Raw genomic sequence first — 24,548 nt, forward strand, 5'->3', positions numbered from 1 at the left:
AATTCTAGCAATAATGGCTAAAGAAAAAATTATGTAACATTCCAGAAGGCACTAAAAGAAAACAATTTTCTTAACAATTTACATTATCTTGAAGAGAAAAGAAAACAATTTTCTTAACAATTTACATTATCTTGAAGAGAAAAGAAAACAATTTTCTTAACAATTTACATTACCTTGAAGAGAATTATTAAATATAATGAAAAGGAAAAGTGAAAGTAAACAAACAGATCTGTTAACCTTCTTTTTTGTTTACATATTAAAACAATTCTTAATAGTTATTTACCCAATTTAAATTAAACCATTTAAATCACGTGAATAAAAAAAATATTTGGATCCATTTTTTTTATGAGCGCTCATCATATATGATATATGGACATACGTACATTCAAACATATAACACAAAACACAAGTGTGCACACATAATATAATACATATAACACATAACATAATAGTAAAGGCCTTATAACTTTTTACAGGTGAAATCTCCATTGCAATGTTTAAAAACTCTATAGTCAAAAAAAAAAAATAGAACTGATCAGCAAAACATTAACTTAGGTCTGTATGAGCTCAAAAACCAAAATAGAACTTCATGATATGGGAAAGGGCAATAATAAAATAGATATTAAAAAAAGCATCCTGGTTCTTTCGCAGATGTAAGGATAGCCAAATTGGAGTTTTGGATATCAGCTGTTATGGATTTGAGCCAAATCATCTTCTTTTTGGTCTGTAGAAATCGCTTTAGTTAATCTCTCTGGAATCCAAATCGGCTGCTGTTCTCCCTGTGGAAATATACAAACAGGCCCCCGACTCCAGACAATCACTGGGTCAGGACTTTAGTTAATCTCTCCGGAATCCAAATCGGCTGCTGTTCTTCCTGTGGAAACACACAAACAGACCCCCGACTCCAGACAATTACTGGGTCAGGACCTTTCCATTGTCCTGTTAGAATATCTTTCCAAAGTACCTTGGGCTTATGTACATTTTTTGGACACATATGCCTTTCTGCAGCACTAAGTCCTGATGAATCCAAATTTAAAAAGTTTAGAGTAAAAAGTGTTATTTTAAGTTTATCTTTGGGGAATATATACCCCTTCCCAATTCCGTCTTTTTGCTTTAATAAGTACATTTTAATAGTTTGATGAGCTCTTTCAACTATGCCTTGTCTGTGTGGATTGTATGGGATTCCTGTTATATGAGTAATGCCAAATGATGAGCAAAATTGTTTAAAAGAGCTAGAAGTATAACCAGGGGCATTATCTGTTTTTAACTGTTTTGGAATGCCTACAGTGGCAAAATTTTGTAAGCAATGAGCTATAACATCTTTAGTTTTTTCTCTGGCATGAAGGGAGCCCATCAAAAATCCAGAAGAAGTATCAACTGTAACATGCAAATATTTTAATTTTCCAAATTCTGGCAAGTGTGTGACGTCCATCTGCCAAATATGGTTAGGTATCAATCCTCTAGGATTGACTCCAAGATTAACTTGTGGTAAAAAGGTCACACAATTTTGACATTGTTTTATTATTTGTCTAGCTTGTTCCTTAGTTATTTTAAAACGCTTTTGTAAAGTATTAGCATTGACATGGAACCTTTTATGAAAATTTATAGCTTCTTCTAGTGTAGAGAAAATATGTATGTCATGTGTAGTTTTATCTGCTAAATCATTGTCCAAACTAAGGGCTCCAGGCAATCCTGTATGTGCCCTGATATGTCCTATAAAGAATGGATCTTTTCTGTCCCAGATTAAACTTTGTATAGTGGAAAACAAAGAGAAAACAGTAGAAGAAGGGGAAATCCTACCAGCATCTTCAAGGGATACTATAGCATTAACTATATACTGACTATCAGAAAATAAATTAAATACAGAATCTTTAAACATCACAAAAGCTTGTAATACTGCATTAAGCTCTACCTTTTGAGCTGATTGTTTGGGTACTAAAAATGTAAAAGTTTGATCAGGTGTAACTATTGCTGCTGTACCATTATTTGACCCATCAGTGAATATATTTGGAGCATTCATGATAGGTGTTTTTCTTGTCATTTTTGGAAAAATTACAGGATGCAATGACCAAAAAGACAATAAAGGATTAGATGGTAAGTGGTTATCAAATGAAACATTAGACTTGCACATGATTAGTGCCCAAGTATTTAACTCATTAGCTAATTCATCAATTTGATTCATAGTATATGGAGTAATAATTTTATTGGGAGAAATTCCAAATACTCCCTTTGCTGTTTTTATTCCTTTGAGTGTTAATTGTCCTACAGCCTCAGGATACCTAGTAAGAATAGTGTTAGGAGAATAAGATAAATGTATCCATAATAATGGACCTTCTTGCCAAAATACTCCTGTAGGAATATTTTTTGTTGGTAGTACAATAAATAATAAAGGCAAACTTATATCAATTCTATCCAAATGCATATTTTCCATATATGTTTCAATGATTTTTAATGCCTTTCTTGCTTCAGGCATTAACATTCGGGGTGAATTTGGATCTGATGGACCTTTTAAGATATCAAATAAATGTCCTAATTCTCCTGTTGGAATACCTAGATAAGGCCTTATCCAATTTATGTCTCCTAATAACTTTTGAAAGTCATTAAGTGATTTGAGTTGATCTACCTGTATTTGAATTTTTGGTGGACGGACCATGGTTGAGGATAATAGAACTCCTAAATAATTAATTGGAAAATTTAATTGTACTTTATCTATTGCTATCTCTAGATTATAATTTTTTAATAAATTTGTAAGTGTGGCATAACATTCTAACAATGTGTTTTTAGCTTTGTGTGCTAATAATACATCATCCATATAGTGAAATATTTGTAGTTCAGGATTTTGATTTCTAAGTGGCTGGATTACTTTGTTAACATAAATTTGACACATAGTTGGGCTGTTAGCCATCCCTTGAGGGAGTACTTTCCATTCATATCTCTGATCAGGACCTTCATGATTTAGTGCAGGGATAGTAAATGCAAAACGTGGACTATCCTCAGGATGAATTGGAATTGAAAAAAAAACAATCTTTAATATCTATAACTAAAACATACCAAGTTTTTGGCAAAGCAGACAATTGAGGAATCCCCAATTGAGCAGGTCCCATAATGACCATTTCATTATTAATGGCTCTTAAGTCTTGCAATAATCTCCATTTACCAGATTTCTTTTTGATGACAAAAATGGGAGTATTATGGGGAGATATAGAAGGTTGTATATGCCCTTCCGCTAATTGTTGTTTGACCAGATCATGGGCTACTTGTATCTTTTCTTTAGTCAAGGGTCACTGAGGAACCCATACTGGTCTTTCTGATTTCCATGTAATTTTTATTGTCTCAGTGGCCCTTTGTGAAAATCCAACCCATGTCTGTCTGTTCCTTGATCTATTTGTATTGGTGCTGCTATACCTTGTTCTTGTTTTTCTAATCTTTTTCCTTTCCTAAGACCTTGTCTAGCCATAATAGTGGGTGTATTTTGATTGATGTTATTTGTTAATGTCAAACCTAATTGATCTAAGACATCTCGTCCCCATAAATTTACGGGAAGATGATCCAATACATATGGCTGTATAGTTCCTTCACATCCTTCAGGATCCTTCCAATATAATACCATTGCACTTCTATGGGGATTAGTCGCCACTCCTAGGCCTCAAAGCGTTTGAGTGGCTTGTTGTAATGGCCAATGTTTTGGCCATTCTTGACGAGAGATGATGCTAAGGTCTGCACCTGTATCCAGTAGCCCATTAAATTCATGTCCTTGAATATTTAGTTTTAGCATGGGGTGAGAATCTAAATTTAAAGAAAGCATAGCCCAATCTACACCTGTGGAGCCTAATCCCTTGGAACCTCTTTCTAAAGCATGACTGGAAAATTTATCATGTAGGCTTGGTATTATTAGTAACTGTGCTATTCTATCTCCTGGTGAAATTACTGATATACCCTTTGGAGAACTGGCTATAATTTTTATTTCACCTTCATAATCAGGATCAATTACCCCTGGACTTATCAAAAGTCCTTTTAGAGTAGAAGATCTGCGTCCCAATAATAAGCCTACTGTTCCTTTGGGAAGAGGTCCTTTTACCCCTGTGGGAATGATTTGAACTCCCATCTCTGGAGTTAGTACTGATCTGGCAGAGGCGCAGATGTCCAACCCTGCGCTCCCTCTGGTTTGTCTGAAGAGGGATCTGATGGACAATGTGTCCTGGGCACTACCCTGATGGGGTTGCTGGGTTCCTCCAGTGCTCCATACATTTGTGGTTTGGGGCCCTGGAGCATTGGGGCCCCCCGTCCATTTTTTGGCAACGGAGCCCGATGCCTTTGTCCATGATATTGTGGATAAACACCTTGTCCTTGTTCATTTTTTGATAATGGAGTACCCTCTATGGTGGTTTGAGAATGGCATTCATTAGCCCAATGTAATGGAGTACCCTCTATGGTGGTTTGAGAACGGCATTCATTAGCCCAATGTCTCCCTCTACGGCATCGTGGGCAAGTACCCGGTATTCTACTCCTTTGATACCTAGTTTTGTTAAACCCTCCTCCTATGGGGCAATTCCTTTTAAAATGTCCTGTTTGTTGACAGTTGTAGCATGTTCTTGGCCTGGTATATAAAGCCTGTTTTACTGCAGCTACCACAATTTGCCCTTGTTCATTAATGTCTCTGGCATCTAAAGCCTGTTTTACTGCAGCTGCCATGACTTGCTCTTGTTCATTAATGTCTCTACATAATTTAATATATGTGTTTAAATCTTCCTGTTTCCATGGTCTAATGATATCTCTGCACCAACGATTCGCTTGGTCATAAGCCAGTTGTTTTATTAATGGCATTGCTTGTTCTGTATTCCCAAAAACTCTGGTAGCTGTTTGAATAAGCCTATCTACAAATTCAGCGTAAGGTTCATTAGCTCCTTGTATTATCTTAGATAATTGACCTTGTAAACCTCCATGTCCTTGTAAAGTCTTCCATGCCTTAACTGCATCTACAGCAATTTGTGAGTATACACCAGGATCATATGTAATTTGTTGCTGCCGTTCCTCATAAGGTCCCTTTCCTAACAACATATCTAGATTTCTCTGAGAATAACCAGCTGCTGCATTTTGCCTAGCCGTCTCCTTGCAAAATTCCTCATTGGCAACCTTCCATAACAGGTATTGTCCTCCATTTAGCACAGCTTTACAAATATTAGCCCAATCTGCTGGCGTCATGTTTAAGTTGGTAATGAATTTGACCAAGCTTACAATGAAGGGTGCTTGGGGACCATAGGTTGTTACAGCCTCTTTTAGCTCCTTCACTGTTTTGAAATTTAAACCCTGGTAAATTCGCTGCCCTCCTACCTCAAATACAGGGCATACTTGAGATCCTGTCTCAGGATCCCAACTATCAACTGCGGGGGTTGGGAGTCTCCTAGCATATGGAGGTGGTGCTGTTGATTGGACACTTATGTCCTCTGGTGATAGAATGCTGTTAGTAGCAGTCTCCTGTAGAGGTGGTGCTGATGGTTGGACACTTACGCTCTCTGATAGAAAGGTGTTATTAGCAATCTCCTGTTGTAACTTTTCCCCTGATGGCTTTTTCTGCTCTAAACTTCCTTCCTCTGTCTCACTAGCTTGAAAGACCTTCTCTTTTACTTGAATCTTTTCCTCTTTCTGACTAATTTGAGAGACCTTCTCTTTTACTTGAATCAATATGTCTTCTCCTTCCTCTACCTTTGTCTGAATTGAAGGCTTTGGACTAAGCAAACCAGATACCAATGCCCACAATGCCAATGTGCCAACTGGCAGAGTCCCTGGGTTGTTCTTTTCTATTCTTTTTAAATCTTCACCATGATGGTTCCATTGTGATATATCTAACAACTCCTCCTTAAAAAGCCATGGGCTACATTGTTGTATTGTATCAACGTATGCCCTGACTGTTCTTGATTTTACTGAGATGCCTCCTTCCTCTAACAATTTACTTAACAGTCTTTCGGTTTGTTTTTTACTAATTTCTGATCCCGTATTTCTACTATAATACAACCCAACAAGATGACGCCAAACAAAACCGAGACAGAATGCAATAAAAATGGAACCACATAAAATCATTATATCAGCCTTTCTATCCTCCTGACATGTGCATCCGTCCTTTCTCCCTATCTGTTCCTCAGACGCAAATAGTTTTTCCTCAGATGTGAGCGGTTTTTCTTCTGTCTCACTCATCTCCAGGGACAGGCAAGTTAAAACAAAAATGAAGCAAAACAAAAGAGGAAACTTAGAATGGCTATCCATCCTCTCGCCCTGCCCTCAGGGGCGAGCAGTTTACTTACCCTCAGTCGCTCCCCGTGCGAGCCACCAAATGCCGCAGTCTGGCTGGGCACAATTCAGGAGCCACTTGTCAAAAGAAACTAACTTTATTTTTAAAACTACAAATGCCAAACAAAACAGCTCCTCAGGAAAAAACCCTCAGAGCCCAACTGCCACCACCGGCTTCCCACAAGCCTCTCACCCCCACACAAACCTCACCACCTCCCACAATCCTCCTGCTCTTGAGGCTGATTGGCTGGGTCGCATGGGCGGAGCCAAAGAAGTCCCCCAATGAGCAGCTCCGTGGAGGAGCCAATCAGCTAGATGTTGCTGGGGCTGCTGTGAGCCAATCATCAGCTGGCAGTCTGAAGGGCAGGGAAACAGCCCAATGAACATCACCGCAGAGGAGCCAATCAGCTAGATGTTGCTGGGGTTGCTGTGAGCCAATCATCAGCCGGCAGCTGGAAGTTTGCTGGCAGCTGGAAGTTTGCTGGGCCCCCTTTGGTTGTGGCTCTCAACACCTTCTCTTCTCTTAAATTTCTGCCACACATAGCTGGGAATAAAGGCAGAGAATGGAAGAGTAGCCATGAGTGGGAAGCAAGGATCTAAGTTAAACCATTAGAAATTATGGCCTAATGTACACATATTATGAATTTAAGGACATATCTCCATTAGATGTTGGTTTCCTTGCTCATCAAACCATATTCTAAACCTGCTAATTTGTGAGCTTTTTAATGTCAGGGGTTACCTTAATTCATAGCTTAATTCCTTCCTGAATGAGTATTTGCTTTTTAGCATACATGCTGATAAAACAGGAGTTAAATGTTTGGTCATTGTCTCTTTGTTGAGCACCTATTTTGATCTGAAAACTATTGTATCTACATTTCAAAACTATTTCACATTTGAAGGACATATATACAAATACATAGTTTTTTACTTTATATAGTATTCTGTAAGTGAAATTTCATTGTGGATTAGATACCTAAAAAGTTGCAAAAATGAACGAAGCAATAATTAATGCATACAAATGAGGTGTTTTGATTATTTTTCCTCTGAAATGGTTATAGTTTGGAAATTCTTCACTCTACTTAATCTAAATTTAAATGTAATATGAGTGATTTGATTAAATATTTAAATAAGCATGGATTCTGTTTCAGACATCAATAGTTAATTGAAGAGTAAAACAAAATAACATTAGGGGAAAAGATGTGCACGTCAATTAACATAGCATATTAGTTTTACAAATATCACTTTCCATTTTGGTGATTGATCAGTGTAAATAAAGTATTGTGATGAGTTCTTGTTGACTTTGGGTTAATTATGACTGTGGTGTTCAGTAGCAGTAAAGTAATAAAGCATACAATGTAGCATAATTATGATAAGTTAATCACACTTTGGGGACACAGAGATGACTCAGTGCATTTCATTTCACAGGGTAGATTAGTTTATGAAAATCTTGTCCCTGAAGGCCCTCTGAGTCTTATCTAAAGCACATTCAGAGTCGAATAAATGTTTATGTTAACTATATAGTAATCATAACAAATTGCCAATCAGTGTGAACACAGTTTTATACATAAGAAGAGAGCTAAATAGGTGTAAGAAAATGTTCCATGCCCTCAAAATCCTTCCCAAATTCAAGATTTTATACTTTGGAATTAATAAATAAATAGTATTGAGAGATTTGAGCCTTAAGCAAGGAAGTTGCAATTTTGAAGATATTAATAGTCTCTTTAATACCTTAGTTCAATTAGATTATACATCCAAGTTCACTTTGCTTATGACAAAAAACTAATATTTTTGTATTAAGTAAAATAGATGTAGACTAATTATAACTACTTTTTAGATGAACAATCTAAAACTCACCTTGCTTATAATTTATTTTTAGATAGTATTCAGATACTTTAATACTTGTAGCTCCTTTTACCTTATTCTTGATTAATAACTAGCTCCTGAAGTCCAGGAAGCAATAACTGGGAACTTATCAAAATTCAGATTCCCAGGTCCACACTCAGTTATTCCTTTTTGTTAGGTCTAGATTTAGGTTCTACTAACATAAGCTATTTCTATGTAAGTTATTGGGAGATTACACTTTTCAAAACACTCATCTTTACAAAATCACCTCTAAACAGTTTTTTTTAAAATCATGCACCTATCTTAGTGGATACTTTTTTAGCATTTTCAATATATGCATATTGACTTTTGAAATGCAGCACAATTAACATGTATTTAATATAACAGAACTTATCATTTTCATAGAAAATTACTGTACATTTATGTATATTCGTTTATTGTTGTATAAATCTTTATATATACATATATACACACATTCTCTGGCATATATGTGTATATATATACACATACACACATACATACACCCACATACGTGTGTGCGTGTGTATCATGCATTTCATTTTTAGATAGCAGGCTCAAACAGTTTCTCAATAACATTTATTATTTGAATAGTTAAAATTTCAAAAGTTTATGAGTAGATTTTATACGACTTTAATATTATAGAGTACCTTTTATAATATTGGATATGTTCTTCAAAAATGTCTTTAAAATTCATGTCAAAATATACTTTGAAAAATATTCGTCTAAGAAATTTCCCATTAGATGAATATTTCCATTCTATTTCCATCTCCACTGATGTTTGTCTTCTTGAATGTGACATTGAAATGTAATATCACTTTATTTTTTTAAATTAGATCATGAACAGCTCAGGCATCTTCTCATCGACCAATGTTGGGATAGCTTCATCAATGAGAATTCTGCTTTCCAGTTTAATTCTCTGAGTCATATACAAGGTATAGAATTTCTGCCTTATATTCTGTCATTCTATATACTACTACATTTAAGATTTAATGCTTCTTTCCATTGTCTTAATAAATATTTGATAAATTAAAATACAATTTTAAATTTATGAAACAAATTTATGTAAATTGATAGAAAATTATGGATAGTGTAACCTTTATGTATCTGTAGAGCATTTACATTGTTTTTCTATTCAAATGTAGCACCTAAGTAAATAGTTTACTTTTGTATTTTTCTTCCTCCTTTTCTTCCCCTTCTTTTCTTTCTTTTTCTCCTCCTCCTTCTTCTTTACCTTCTTTACCTCCTTTTCCTTCTCCCTCTTCTTTCTGCTTCTTTCTGTACATATGTTTCTTCTGTACATTTAACCGATGTGAATATTATTGAATAGGAAAACAATCTAAGATATAATGAAGTTGCTTAAAAATCCAAAGCTCAAAAATTATGAATTTGCTTAAAATATTTTTAAATTACAAAAAAATGATTTTGGTTTATATAATAAAGGACAAATTTTGTTAATGTGGTTAATGCAAACATACTAATTGAAATCATGACTATTAGCATCCTTCTGAAAGGTTAATGACCTTCTTCCATTTACTATGGTCATTTATTCTTGAGTATTATTGATTCATCTAATTTAATGCAAAATTTCATGATAATAGGTATTATTATTCTCATTGAATTGAAAAAAAAATTGAAATTCAGAAAAATTAACTTACACAGAATCTAAACACTTGTTTAATGGCAGAGGTGAATTGCCTATGTCTGATTTCAAAATCTTTGCTTTATATTTATTTTTAATTTTTTTTGTAATTGTAGAAGGACAGAATACCTTTATTTTATTTGTTTATTTTTTTTATGTGGTGCTGAAGATGGAACCTAGTGCCTCATACATACTAGGCAAGCGCTCTGCCACTGAACTACAGCCCCAGCCCCTTTATATTTCTTTGCAATGCATTAAAAGGAGTACAAACAACAGTTTGTAGAGGAGAAAATAGAGATGACAAAACAATGGTTGAAAATATATTAGTGCCATTAATAACCAAATAGACACTGATCTCTGGTTATGAATGACATAGATATTAAATAATTTAATTAACATAGATGTTTAATTAATAGATGTTGATTTAAACATTGACTAATTATTCTTTTTTCTTTTTTTGTTTGTTTTGCAGTTTTGTATTTTTTTTGTATTTTAATGGCATTACCAATGTTAAAGTTTCTATGTGAAATTAGAAAAAAACAGTGCTAATAGGAATATAAATCATTGCATAGAGTGTAGAAAGCACTTTTTGTAATGTATAGAATGAAACTCTGAAATGATCATCATTTAATACCAATACCAATTCTGGTGAAATATTTTTAAAAAATAATCAAAATATAGTTGATTCATGCCAAAATATATTTGATATTGCATCTTCTATGATAGAAAAAAGCAATTGAAAACAGCCTTAATGCCAAATAAAAAGTTTGTTATATTTGTAGAAACATTTAATTCATCTGTGTATACTTAGTTTTACTTACTTATCAAATATATAAGCCATTTTATTTTTTTTCAAAATTTCTTCCATTTATTCTACAAATGTCTTTTCCCATTGTGAAATCAATGGAAAATTCAGCTACATTTTTTTCTTCTCTGTTTAATAGGGAAGTATTACAGGTGGGTAGGCAACTTTTTATTTCATTTGCCTTTCATTGTTCAAGGATATTCATTTTCTTAATTCCTTTCACTTCTCTTCTTGTTGATCAATAATAGTCATTCTGTTGCTATTTGTTTTTGCAGTGTAACATCCTATATTTGGATCATATACATTTTATTCCATGGATCAGTATTTTAGGTCTTGTGCCAGTGCCATAGTTTAAACCTCATGGTTTTGTTTTATTATTCTATTTCTTTCTTTACTGTTTCTTTAAAATTATTTATTTCCTCTCTTCATCTATTATCTTTCTGTAAAAACTTTAGAATAACTTTTTTTTATCAAATTCCAAAATAAATTTCCGTAACATATTGCAGTTACATTAAACCTATAGACAAACTTGGAGAGAACTATATCTTTATGATATTTAATCTTCTTATTCAGAACTATTCATTTTCTTAATATTTTGCAGTATAGTATTTATAAATGTCAATAAAGCCCATGTTTGCATGACAAAATTATAAAGCTTTCAGTAGCAGTACTATTGTTTTAAATAATCCAGTTAGTAATTACATATAATGCAATTTCTATACAACATAGAAACCAAGAATTTTGTGTCCCTATATTAATATTTCCAATTTGATAAGTAGTGGTTAAATGCACCTATTTAATTATGACTTTTATTGCTTTTATTGTCTTCAAATAGTTTTCAAATTTAATCCAATTTTCTGCTGGATTCCTTATTGATTTTTCTAGCTTCCATTGTGAGTTGATTGTTATGATAAACAATGCCTGTGTAGAGCATAGTTCAAGATGTACTCCCTACCGCTCTATATAATAAAATCTCCAGAGGGGCTTATTTTCTAGGAATTCCTTGTTTTCTCTGAAATTCTTATATGCTATAATATTAGTCTTAGGGGTTTTTTTCTACTGAATTAGGAATTATAAACATTAAAATTACAACAGAAATGGGAGCTCAGCTTCTTATACTGCTATTAACATTTTTGGAGACATTGAGACATTTTTGGCCATACTGTAAAACTTTCCTTTAGAGATATTATCCTGAACAAGAAAAGCACTTATAATCCTAAAACTAAGTTTTTCTACTTCAACATGCAACATTTCCTTGGTGATATATAAGAATTGGAAAAATGATATTATTGTTGACCATTTTTTACAAATGCATGTTACTAAGAACTAAAACCAGAAACAAACAAAAGTCAACAACTTAGCAATATCCTTTAAAAGATTGGGAATACTGAGCTAAAAATTGTTTCTTCATGACAGGATTCCCTAGGGCTTTTCTTTTTATCTCTAATACTATGTGTATTTCTACATGGAGGACATGATGTTTTTCAAACTTGTATATGGCCAGGAAGTATAAATGTAAATGTGTAAATGTTACCTTCAGCTGAAATGATTCAGCAAGGATCTTCTAAACTTGCACTCTCTCTTTGCCATATGATATGACAGTGCATTTCATTCAATTTAAGTAAGCACTAAGTATTAAAGAGAAGTCAGGGGACAGCTAGGTAGACTAGTTTATGTTCCCTAAATGTGAATGGTGCTGCTTCATTCCATGGTAGGAGCTATTCAATCCACCTTTCCTGTCTAAAGCTGACTTTACCAAAATTGTGGCCTGTATGTGACTAAAGGATATGAAGAAAAATAATTTCTGTAAGCATTGCTCATATTAACTTCTTTCAGAAATTTTTCATTCCTTTGCACTTATGATGTCATTTAAACCTATATATAGTTAGATAGTGACCTAGACTAGAACTCTAGCCTTTGACAATATTGTCTTCTTACTGGAAAAAGCATTTATATCATCTTTATTACTCTTTAATTTCTGGTTATGTGTAGGTATCTAAATACTTCATTTTATTTTTAGCAGATTTGTAGTTCTTTTTGTTATCTTTCAAAACTGATGATAAGAACTAGGCAGGAGGAAAAGAAATGGTGTTTCTATCAGTGCTGAATCTTAGATTGCCAGTCTTCACTTTGAAACTTTTGTCTATGAACTTAATTAGGTCGAGTAACCAAGAATGAGACAAGACTGAATGTATTTCAGAGGACATCCTTCTACAAAGTTGATAAATTTATAAGACTTGCCCTGTCCTTTTTCTCTTTTTTATGGGCAAGGAATCAAATGGCACTGAAGCAAAATCAAGATTAAATCTTTGAAACAAATCTTACCTGAAACACCTTCCTGGGTCCTCTGATTATAATATTTCAAAAATGGCAATGGATTAGCATTATTACGTATTATACTGTAACACTAGAGAATGAGGTGTCACTTTATAAATATATACACATAATTTGATACAGAACCTAGAAAGGTTGCCAAGGTACAAGGATTGAGAATTAGGTTTGTAGGCAGAGAATGTATGTTCTGGTTTTGACTGAAACAGTATAATCTATATTAACTCAGGCTAATTTCATTAATTTATTCATATACATATTGCATGATAATTTATGACTTTCCATATATTGTTTCATTAATTAATTTATCTATAATCAGTATCTTAATTTTTTTTTAGTTCACAATATGTTATTATCAGATCAGGGTAGCCTCTTTCTCTGTTCTTAATATAACACATCAAAACCCAGATTTTTAAATAATAAAATTTGATGCTTTTATCTAAAAAAATAGCCCATTAACAGCATAGAACAAAGACAAAATTCTGCCAGCAACTTTATCATTTTATCTAAGAACTTTAATTATTACTGTTTCACATGTACTTTATGATAAGCTATTTTTCTTCCTACTTACTACATGCCTATAATATTTAAATGGTGACACATATTACTCAACTTAAATGATTATTTTCACTAAATGATTCCATAAATGTTCAAGAGAGGACTTCATAGTTACAATTATTTGGTTTTAATTCACAGCCAAGCTATATTATTGGCTGTGAATTAAAGCCAAAATCCTTCTCCAAAATAATATATCATTTGTCCCTTATTTTATTATGTTGTATTTTTAAGTAAAATTTTTATTTAAATTAGTTAATGAAAAAATATATGGAAAGATCATGAGTAGATCATGCAGTATGTATATGAATAAATTAATGAAATCACCCTAAAAACCAGAAAAGTATACTTTTAAGCAATGTGAGTTGGGCCAAGAAACTATTCTAATTCAGCATTAATCTAGGTAGTAAATGTGGCAACAATAAACTGCATTTCAAGCATTTGATATAAGGATACACACACACACACACACACACACACACACGCTAAATCCCTATTCTACCACTGAGTTACCCCACAGCCCTGGGATATACAAATTTAGGGTCCTTTTGTTTTTATTGCTACTGCTGTTGGTTTCATTATTATTATTGTTGTTCTAATTTTGCAATCCCTCACATGACCAACAGAAATTACTCAAAGAAGGTGTATGTATTTTAGAATTTACTATCTTTAAATGCAACAACCATGTTTTCTGTTATTACTCAATTAAGTAACAAAGGGTAAATGACAGCTTTTTAAAAGAATATATCAATAATTTCTTGGTAATGAAACCAAGTTCATCCAGAAATAAAAGCTACTGCATTTAAAAAGGTTCATTACTGATATGGTTTCCAAAAGAACAGAAACAGACTAAAATGTATTAAAAATTATGTCTCATTATATAAAAAAGTGCCATTATCACAATCATCATTTAAGAGAAGCGTTCTTCAGAGAAAATTTCTTTGTAATAAAATATTTTCCTGAGCCAGTAACTAGTTCATATAAACTGTGATTTGCTGACAAGGTTACAGGGAACTCTACCCTGTCACCAATTAATATAACTGTAGGCAAGAAACTTACCCTCTAGACCTTTTGAGTTTTCTCATTTTAAAATATGTCACTTGGCACTTCCAGCTTCTGCTCAGCAATGTTCAAGTGTTTGGCAATGGAAAAAGATATTGTTCCTAGTTACAACACAATAAAATGATGAAAAATATAAACTTTCATGATTTAAAAAAAATCACATTTTGAAGTCATAGGAAAATCAAGTTACCTAAAAATCTAAGCCAAGACGGGTACCTTCAGAGTGAAAAAACTACATTGGCACATTTGGAAGATGTAGGGATCTTGTAGAATTGAAACACAATGTGCATACAGCTAGGGAAGGGGCAATAAAACTGAGAAGGACAAGTCCTAAAGATCAGGGACATGATTCCTGGTTAAGAATTTAACTTACTCAGAACACTAGAAAACACTGCCCTCACAATTCTACTGCTAGATTAACAAATATTGTATGCCAACTAGCACTGAATGAGTTGCAAAAAGCTGATTCTATATGAGGTACAGTGCATCGAAAAAGTTAAAGCTGAGAATGAAGTTGACATTGAGAAAAAGCCTTTGGTAAAGTTAGCCCCCACACTAAGCACAATTCTATCAATCTCAGCGGTTTTAGTCAACTTTTTCACTACTGTGACCAAAAGACCTGACAAGAACAATTAGAGGAGGAAAGGTTTATTTTGGTGCTCATGGTTTCAGAGGTCTCAGTCCATATATGGCCGACACTATTTCTAAGGGCCTGAGATGAGGAGAACATTATGGTGGAAGAGTATGGAAAAGGAAAGCAGCTGGGAACATGGCACCAGGAAGCAAAGAGAGACTAAGCTCAGTTCACAACATATATACCTCAAAGGTACTTCCCCAATGACCCACCTCCTCTAGGTTCACCCTACCTACCTACAGTCACCACTTGGTTAATCCCTATCTGGAATTAATGCAGTGATTGGGTTAAGGCTCTCAAAGCCCAATCATTTCACTTCTAAACTTTCTTGCATTGTCTCACACATGAGCTTTTGAGCAACATCTAATATATAAACCATAACATTCCACCTCTGGCCCCCAAATCTCATGCTCATATAATAATGCAAAATGCATTTAGTCCATTTTCAAGAGTCCCCTAGTCTCAACAGTGTTAGCATTGCCCCAAAGTCCAAGTCCAAAGTTTCCTCTGAAACTTAAGGCAAACTCTCAGCATAAACCCCTGTAAAAAACCAAACCAAACAAAACAAATCCAGTTATATATTATCCAATATATAAAGACACAAAGTAAACATTTCCATGTGAAGAAATGGGGGCATAGAAGGAAAGGATGGGACGAAAGCAAGACCATAATCCAGCTGGGCAAATAAATTCTTGAACTCCACATCTAGCATCTGGAGCACATGGCATTGTAATGTTCTCTCCAAAAGGCTGATGTAGCTCCACTGCTATGGCTTTGCTGGTTGCAGGCTACATGATCCTTCTCTTGGCTTGTCTCTAATAGATTCCTGCAATATTCATGGACAGACATCCCACAGTACTGGCATTTTTTAATCTCAAGGATCTCCACTGCAGCTTCACTTTCCTTCTCACTTGTCCACACATCACTCTCTCAGAGGCTGCCTTCAGAAACTCTGACCCTGGGGCACTTGGCCTAGCCTCCCAAGGCTTCTTTTGAAATCTTGGTAGAATGACCCACAAATGACTCCAGCATCCTGCAGTCCTGTAGAACCAACACCATGTGATTGACATGGAGGTCTTCCACCATCTTGAGCAGTAGTCAAGCCTCCAGGGATAATGTCTACATTAGCCTCTGCATACCTGAGTGGCTGACCACTCAGAGCAACTTTCTAGGTAATGCTATGCAAGCAGAGTGCCCCATTGTACTCTTCTCAAAGGAATTTTTACTTTTACTCCCTTAAGCCTCAGACGTGTGTGGTCTTGCCAATTCCTGAATTGCCCTCAAACCATCTTTATTAGGTCTCTGGGCAAAGTCTTTTAACATTTCTTTAGTGGCTGTAATGTCTTTAACAACTGCAACTTATTCCAAATTTTAGTAGCAGTTTTCTGGCCAAAGATTTTCAAATCTTTCTGCTTTGCTTTCTGCTCTTCTGATTATCATAATAAACTTGGCTAAAAGCTGCCAGAAATATCCATGCCAACACCTAAATCCTATACTGCTTAGCAATTCTTCCACCAGATTAAGAAGTCTATTGAATTTAATAAATTCAGCCACACAGAAAGTTTCAGGACATGAGCTAAATGCAGACAACTTCTTAGCCAGAACGTAACTCCAATGGCCTCTCATCCAATTTCCACTGGAGTTCTACTTTTCCTCTGAGACCTCATGAGCCCAGTTTTTACTTTCCTCAGTCCTGTTGGTGTTCTGATCATTTGAACTCCCACCAGACTTGCTCATTAAGCTCTGCTTACAACAATCTAAAGCTTTTCCAGCTTGTATCCCTAAACTTTTCAAAATTCCTCACAAATTCCAAAAAGCTCCAAAAGCTTCTAAACCACGGATAATTTCTGTTTTATTCAGCTTTTTCACTGCTGTGACCAAAAAGACCTGACAAGAACAAGTAGAGGAGGAAAAAGTTATTTGAGGGGCTCGCAGTTTCAGAGGCTCTGTTCATAGAAGGCCAACTTCATTGCTCTGGGCCTGAGGCAAGGCTGAACATCATGGTAGAAGTATGTGGTAAAGGATAGCAGCTAGGGAGCTTGTACTAGGAAGGAGAGACAGAGGGAGAAGGAAAGGGAGAGGGAGAGGGAGAGGGAGAGGGAAAGGGAGAGGGAGAGGGAGAGGGAGGGAGGGAGGGAGAGGGAGGGAGCGAGAGCACACTCTGCTCATAACAAATATACTCCAAAGGAAAGTTCCCAATTACCCACCTACCTTCATGCCACACCCTAAATACCTATAGTCACCACTCAATTAATCTCTATCAGAATTAAGGCTCTCATAACCCAATCATTTCACTTCTACTTTTTCTTGCATTGTCTCACATGAGATTTTAGGAGACACCAAATATCTAAATCATATCAACCAAAAAATCATGAGGCATATAAAAGACAAGAGGAACATTACATACTTTAAGAGGAAAACCAAGGATAGAAACCAAACTTCAACATGAAACAGTTTAGTGAAAACTATGGGACAGGACATTCAAAGAAGCAACGACTAATGTAGTTAAATTTTGATTGGAATAGATGGACAAGGTGATAGATTAGATGGGTAATTTCAGCAATGAGGTGAAAATTTTTTAAAACTAACATGGAAATACTAGAAATGAAAACACAGAAACAGTGAGAAATAATGTTTCCAATGATCACAAGAGTAGATTTGACATAACCAAGAATCAGTAATCTTCAAAATTTGTCAATAGAAATAGCAGTAATTTATAGATAAAATAAGAGAAAAAAGAGCACTGAAGAGTTGTGAGCTGTAATGAGTATAAAGTATTATAATTGCAATTTTAGAAGGCAAAGAGATTGTAGGAACAGTGCAGAGGAAAGAAAAATATTAGAAAAAATAATAGGTGAGTATTCACAAACCTTGGGAAATCATATTTAATCTGCTGAAAACAATGTAAACAAAGTCTTAGACGTTCCTTGATTAGGGGAAAAAAAGACATTACACAGACAAAAGTAAAGACTTTTGAAAAATACAAGGTAATGTAGAGATCAAAGAAAAAATAATACTGTCAGTCCAGAAGTCTTTACATACCAACAATACCGTCAAGATACAGAATTAAAGATTTCTTCAGATCAATGTGCAAAGCCCAATTACATTTCTAATTTTAGCAAAAGACCAATAGAATTTGGCATTAAAATGTCATTTACAATATCAAAAAAGAACACTGCAATATTTCTATAAAAATCTAACAAAATGTGCAGATTTCACATACTGAATACTATAAAATGCTGATGAAAAAAAATCCAGTAAGGTTATATAAATGGAAGATTTATTATGTTCATTGATAGGAAAACTCAGTATTGTTAAAATGTTAGTGCTCCCCAATTTGATTTATTGATCAAATACCTTCCCCTTCTATTTCCTATTAGACTTTTGATGACTATTCACAAACTGATTCTAAAATATACATGAAAAGACCAAAGAACTAGAATATCAAAATAAAGTTTTTATGAAAGATTAGCAAAATTGGAAGACTTAACACTAATACAGTTTTAGATAACCTACATAATTTGTGTTGGTTAAACATAGACAGAAATTTTGTATTGAACAAAGATAAACACAATCATATGAGCATAAGAGAAAATCCAGATGTAAACACACACACAATTAACTGAGTGATTTGACTTCTTAAGAAATACTAAATATCTAATTGAGACAAGCAAGATCCACTGATGGATGATCAAATAAGCTGCCAAAATTCATAGACAAAGAGAATAGATTTTCAAATTAATTAATAATTAATTTATTATACAGTAGAATGCATTTTGACACACTGTACACAAATGGAGCACAAGTTCTCATTCCTCTGGCTGTACATGGTTCAGAGTCACTCCACTAGTGTAGTCATACATGTATATAGGGTAATAATGTCTGTCTCTTTCTACTGTCCTTCCCATCCCTACAACCCCACCCTTACCCTAACTCCCCTCTACACAAACCAAAGTTCCTTCATACTTCCCTACCCACTCCTCACCCATCCTATTAAGGATTGCTCTATATATTTACTCACTGTGGACATACCTAGAATGTTCCTTTCTTGTGGCTAGAATAAGCATTAGAGGACAAATGGAGATTCAAAACTATCTCTTAAGTTTTCCACTTATATATTATCATCTAAACCACATTTCATTGGCCAAATTAAGTCACATATGGTCATGCTTAATATCAGTGAAGATGAGACATATTCTCTGTCTACCTTAACATGGGAGACAATAAAGTTAAATCAAAATCAAAGCAAAGGCCATGATTATATAATTACAATAAAAAGGAAGAATAAAGAGAGATCCAACATGGCGGTGGGCGCTGAGAGATCAATTCTGTGACCTCTTCAGCTGTGTGGGCAAAGGGAGTCTTAAACCGACTGAATGCTGTTTGCTCAGAATCACTTGGCAATGCTGGGCTGAATTGGACCGAGGGTGAGCAGTTTGCGCTCCTCAGAGCCCACATCAAGCCCAGAGCGGGTGAATTCAGGCTACCCGTGTGCAGTCTCTGGCTGATTTTGTGCGTCTCACTGCCAAACTGCCGCGACTCAGCGCTACAGACGCTCCAGCGGAATAGAGAAACAACTCTTCAGTTCCTCCGTGAATCTTTTGAGGTGATACCAACCAAGCCTCCATAGGCAGTGGGCACAGGATTGAGACGGGGCCTGGGAGAGCCGGTCGGGACCCACCCTTCGCATAGGACACCCGGCAAAGGGAACAAAGGGCTGCCCTTCGCATTGGACACCACCATGGCAGAGAACTGACGTCACCAGAATTCGGCAGAGGGGATAGCTTCATCGAAACCGGCGACTTGCAGGTGTATGACCCCTGGGCCCATCATCTCCACACAGCGGGGAAATCTCAAGGGCCCTCCCCCCAGCTCTCCCGTGAGCGTGATTGTCAGACAGAGGGAGTCAGGAGCAGCGCCTGACCCCCTGCTACCGAGGTCTCTTACACCAGCTCCTGGGGGCATGGCTACCAGAGGGAAGCAGGCAAAATAAGCTGACAGTTCCTAGCCCCGCGCTCCACAACCTTGGGGTCTGGGAGAATGGCAAACAGAGAGAGGGTGCCCAGTCGTTCAAGAAAATAGGGCTCCCAGGAGCAGCAGACCCAGCCTGTAGTCAGTTTTATGGTGAACGCCACCCATGAGTGGGGCCTGGCTGGAGGAAAAGCAGGGAAGTGGCTGGAGACCAGGAAAGGCCCTGGGCACCCAGGATTGGAGAGCCACCCAGTGGGGAAGGAGGAGCCGCCTCACAGGGATTGGTTCCTGCATATGGAGAGGAGAAGCTCGGCCCGGTGGGCACAGCTCCACCTACTGGAAGAGAAGTTTATCAAACTCTAAGACTGAATTATTTTTTTCTTCTTTTCTTTGTCTTTTCATTTCTTTTCAATTTCCTTATTCCCCTTTTCTTGAATACTACTTACTTACTCTCATTCGCTTTAGCAACTTCTTCTCTCCCTTTCTAATACCTTTCCTCCCAAGCATTACGATGCTGTTTATGTGTAATTTACTAAATTTGTATAGGTAAATGTTCCGAGGCGTTATATAGTGCTACCAATTCCCTAGCTACCCCCAAATACTCCGGATCATTCTCCTGTTAATATCCCTTGTCAGTAGAGCAATCTTCCAATGTTGCCAAGTTATACCAACCTCTATACCATCACATCATTTGACCTAAACATAAGTCCCAAGACAAAACCGCAGATCGCTATATACCATCAGAATCGGTACGCGTTTTATGAAATGAACGAATCTGCTTTAAAGTGCAATAAAATTCATCATGTCTAGTCATAGTGTCCCATCACAAAGGAGAGACCCCAGAGATACACAAAACCAAAATAAATTTATAGGAGTAAAAAGTAACTCAGCAGTCAAACAGAGCCGGAAGTAACATGAGCATCATGAAAAAGCAAGGAAGAAAAGGAGTACAAACAATGCAGGGCAGCCTAAATCTACAGGAGAACCTAGAGGCATCAGAAAAATGGTCAAATAAAGAACTCAAGGAATACCTTATACAGATGAAATGGAATCTTAAAGAGGACATGAGACAGCAAATTCAAACAATGAAAGAACACATTGAAAATAAATTACATAAACAGATTCAAGAAGCAAATAAGCAACTTTACCAGGAGATAGAGATTATAAAAAAAAATCAAACAAACAATAATCCTATAAATGAAGGAAACTGTAAACCAAATTAAAAACTCAAATGAGAGTATCACTAGCAGAGCGGAGCAAGTAGAAGTCAGAACGTCAGATAATGAAGACAAAATATAACATCTTGAAAAGAGTCTAGCCTACTCAGAAAAGCTGGTAAGAAACCATGAGAAAAACATCCAAGATATATGGGATAACATAAAAAAACCAAACTTAAGAGTCATTGCGATAGAGAAAGGTATAGAGGTCCAAAGGAAGGGAATGAGAAATCTGTTGAAGGAAATAATTTTAGAAAACTTTCCAGATATAAAAAAGGAAACGGATGTACAAATTCTAGATGTATAAAGGACACCGAGCATAAAAAATCACAGTAGACCAACTCCAAGACACATTGTTATGAAGATAACCAATATACAGAACAAAGAGAGAATATTAAAAGCTACCAGAGAAAGGAGGCAGATTACATTCAGGGGTAAACCAATAAGGTTAACGGCTGATTTTTCATCAGACACTGAAAGTGAGAAGATCCTAGAACAATGTATTTCAAACACTGAAAGACAATGGATGCCAACGAAGAATTTTGTATCCAGCAAAATTAAGCTTCAGGTACAACAACGAAATAAAAATCTTTCATGATAAACAAAAGTTAAAAGAATTTGCAGCCAGAAAACCAGCATTGCAAAGCATCTTGAGCAAAACACTACATGAGGAAGAAATGAAAAACAACATCCAAAACCAACAGTGGGAAGTACCTCAGTAAAGGGAGAGTGGGGGAGGAAAAAAAAAAGCTAATCATGGAAAAACAAACCAAATTAAAAAAAAAGATAAATAATCAAACATGACTGGAAGTACAAACCATATATCAATAGTAACCCTAAAGGTTAACGGCTTAAACTCACCAATAAAGCAACATAGGCTGGTAACCTGGATTAAAAAAACAGATCCAACAATATGCTGCCTTCAGGAGACACATCTGATTGGAAAAGACATACACAGGCTGAAGGTGAAAGGTTGGGAGAAATCATACCACACACACGTCCTCGGAAGCAAGCTGGGGTGACCATCTTCATATTGAATAAAATAGACTTCAAGACTAAGTTAATCAAAAGGGATAAGGAAGGACATTATATACTGTTAAAAGGAACCATTCACCAACAAGACATAACAATTATCAATATTTATGCACCAAATAATTGTGCTGCAACATTCATAAAACAAACTCTCCTCAAGTTCAAGAATCAAATAGACCACAACACAATAATTATGGGTGACTTCAACAAACCTCTCTCACCATTGGACAGATCCTCCAAACAAAAGTTGAATAAAGAAACTATAGAACTCAATAACACAATCAATAACCTAGATTTAACTGACAGATATAGAATATATCAACCATCATCAAGTGGATATACTTTTTTCTCAGCAGCACATGGATCCTTCTCAAAAATAGACGATATATTATGCCATAGGGAAACCCTTAGTAAATATACAGGTGTGGAGATAATACCAAGCATCTTATCTGATCATAATGGAATGAAACTGAAAAATCAATGATAAAAGAAGGAAGGAAAAATCCTACATCACTTGGAAAATGCACAATATGTCACTGAATGATCAATGGGTTACAGAAGACATAAAGGAGGAAATAAAAAAAATTCTTAGAGATAAATGAAAATACAGACACAACATATCGGAATCTATGGGACACAATGAAAGCAGTTTTAAGAGGGAAATTCATTGCCTGGAGTTCATTCCTCAAAAAAAGAAAAAAAAAAACAAATAAATGAGTTCACACTTCATCTCAAAACCCTAGAAAAGGAAGAGCAAAAAAAAAACAGCAAATGTAGTAGAAGGCAAGAAATAATTAAAATCAGAGCGGAAATCAATGAAATTGAAACAAAAGAAACAATTGAAAAAATTGACAAAGCTAAGTTGGTTCTTCAAAAAAATAAATAAGATCGACAGACCCTTAGCCATGCTAATGAAGAGAAGAAGAGAGAGAACTCAAATTACTAATATACGGGATGAAAAAGGCAATATCACAACAGACACTACAGAAATACAGAAGATAATTAGAAATTATTTTGAAACCCTATATTCTAATAAAATAGAAGATAGTGAAGACATCAATAAATTTCTTAAGTCATATCATTTGCCCAGATTGAGTCAGGAGGATACACACAATTTAAGCAGACCAATATCAATGGAGGAAATAGAAGAAGCCATCAAAAGACTACCAAACAAGAAAAGCCCAGGACCGGATGGGTATACAGCAGAGTTTTACAAAACCTTTAAAGAGGAACTAACACCAATACTTTTCAAGCTATTTCAGGAAATAGAAAAAGAGGGAGAACTTCCAAATACATTCTACGAGACCAACATCACCCTGATGCCTACACCAGACAAGGACACTTCAAAGAAAGAAAACTACAGACCAATATCTCTAATGAACCTAGATGCAAAAATCCTCAATAAAATTCTGGCGAATCGGATTCAAAAACATATCAAAAAAATTATACACCATGATCAAGTAGGATTCATCCCTGGGATGCAAGGCTGGTTCAATATACGGAAATCAATAAATGTTATTCACCACATCAATAGACTTAAAAATAAGAACCATATGATCATCTCGATAGATGCAGAAAAAGCATTCGACAAAGTACAGCATCCCTTTATGTTCAAAACTCTCGAAAAACTAGGGATAACAGGAACATACCCCAACATTGTAAAAGCAATCTATGCTAAGCCTCAGGCTAGCATCATTCTGAATGGAGAAAAATTGAAGGCATTCCCTCTAAAATCTGGAACAAGACAGGGATGCCCTCTCTCACCACTTCTGTTCAACATAGTCCTCGAAACACTGGCCAGAGCAATTAGACAGACGAAAGAAACTAAAGGCATAAAAATAGGAAAAGAAGAACTTAAATTATCACTATTTGCAGATGACATGATTCTATACCTAACAGACCCAAAAGGGTCTACAAAGAAACTATTAGAGCTAATAAATGAATTCAGCAAAGTGGCAGGATATAAAATCAACACGCATAAATCAAAGGCATTCCTGTATATCAGCGACAAATCCTCTGAAACGGAAATGAGGACAACTACTCCATTCACAATATCCTCAAAAAAAAAATAAAATACTTGGGAATTAACCTAACAAAAGAGGTGAAAGACTTATACAATGAAAACTACAGAACCCTAAAGAGAGATATAGAAGA

General features: G+C 35.4%; 1 protein-coding gene across 1 annotated transcript in view; it reads left to right on the plus strand.

The window, feature by feature from the left end:
• The window catches only part of CFAP47 (cilia and flagella associated protein 47), a gene marked incomplete at both ends in the record, with an annotated part of 427,079 nt that overhangs the window by 337,386 nt on the left and 65,145 nt on the right, over nucleotides 1–24,548 (plus strand). Inside the window, one exon of the mRNA XM_081278126.1 lies at nucleotides 8,982–9,080. Coding sequence (XP_081134252.1) covers nucleotides 8,982–9,080 — 99 coding nt within the window. The remainder of the gene's footprint in view (nucleotides 1–8,981; nucleotides 9,081–24,548) is intronic.

The sequence above is a fragment of the Spermophilus citellus genome, assembly GCF_964194105.1.
Source record: "Spermophilus citellus genome assembly, chromosome: X".
NCBI lineage: Eukaryota > Metazoa > Chordata > Mammalia > Rodentia > Sciuridae > Spermophilus > Spermophilus citellus.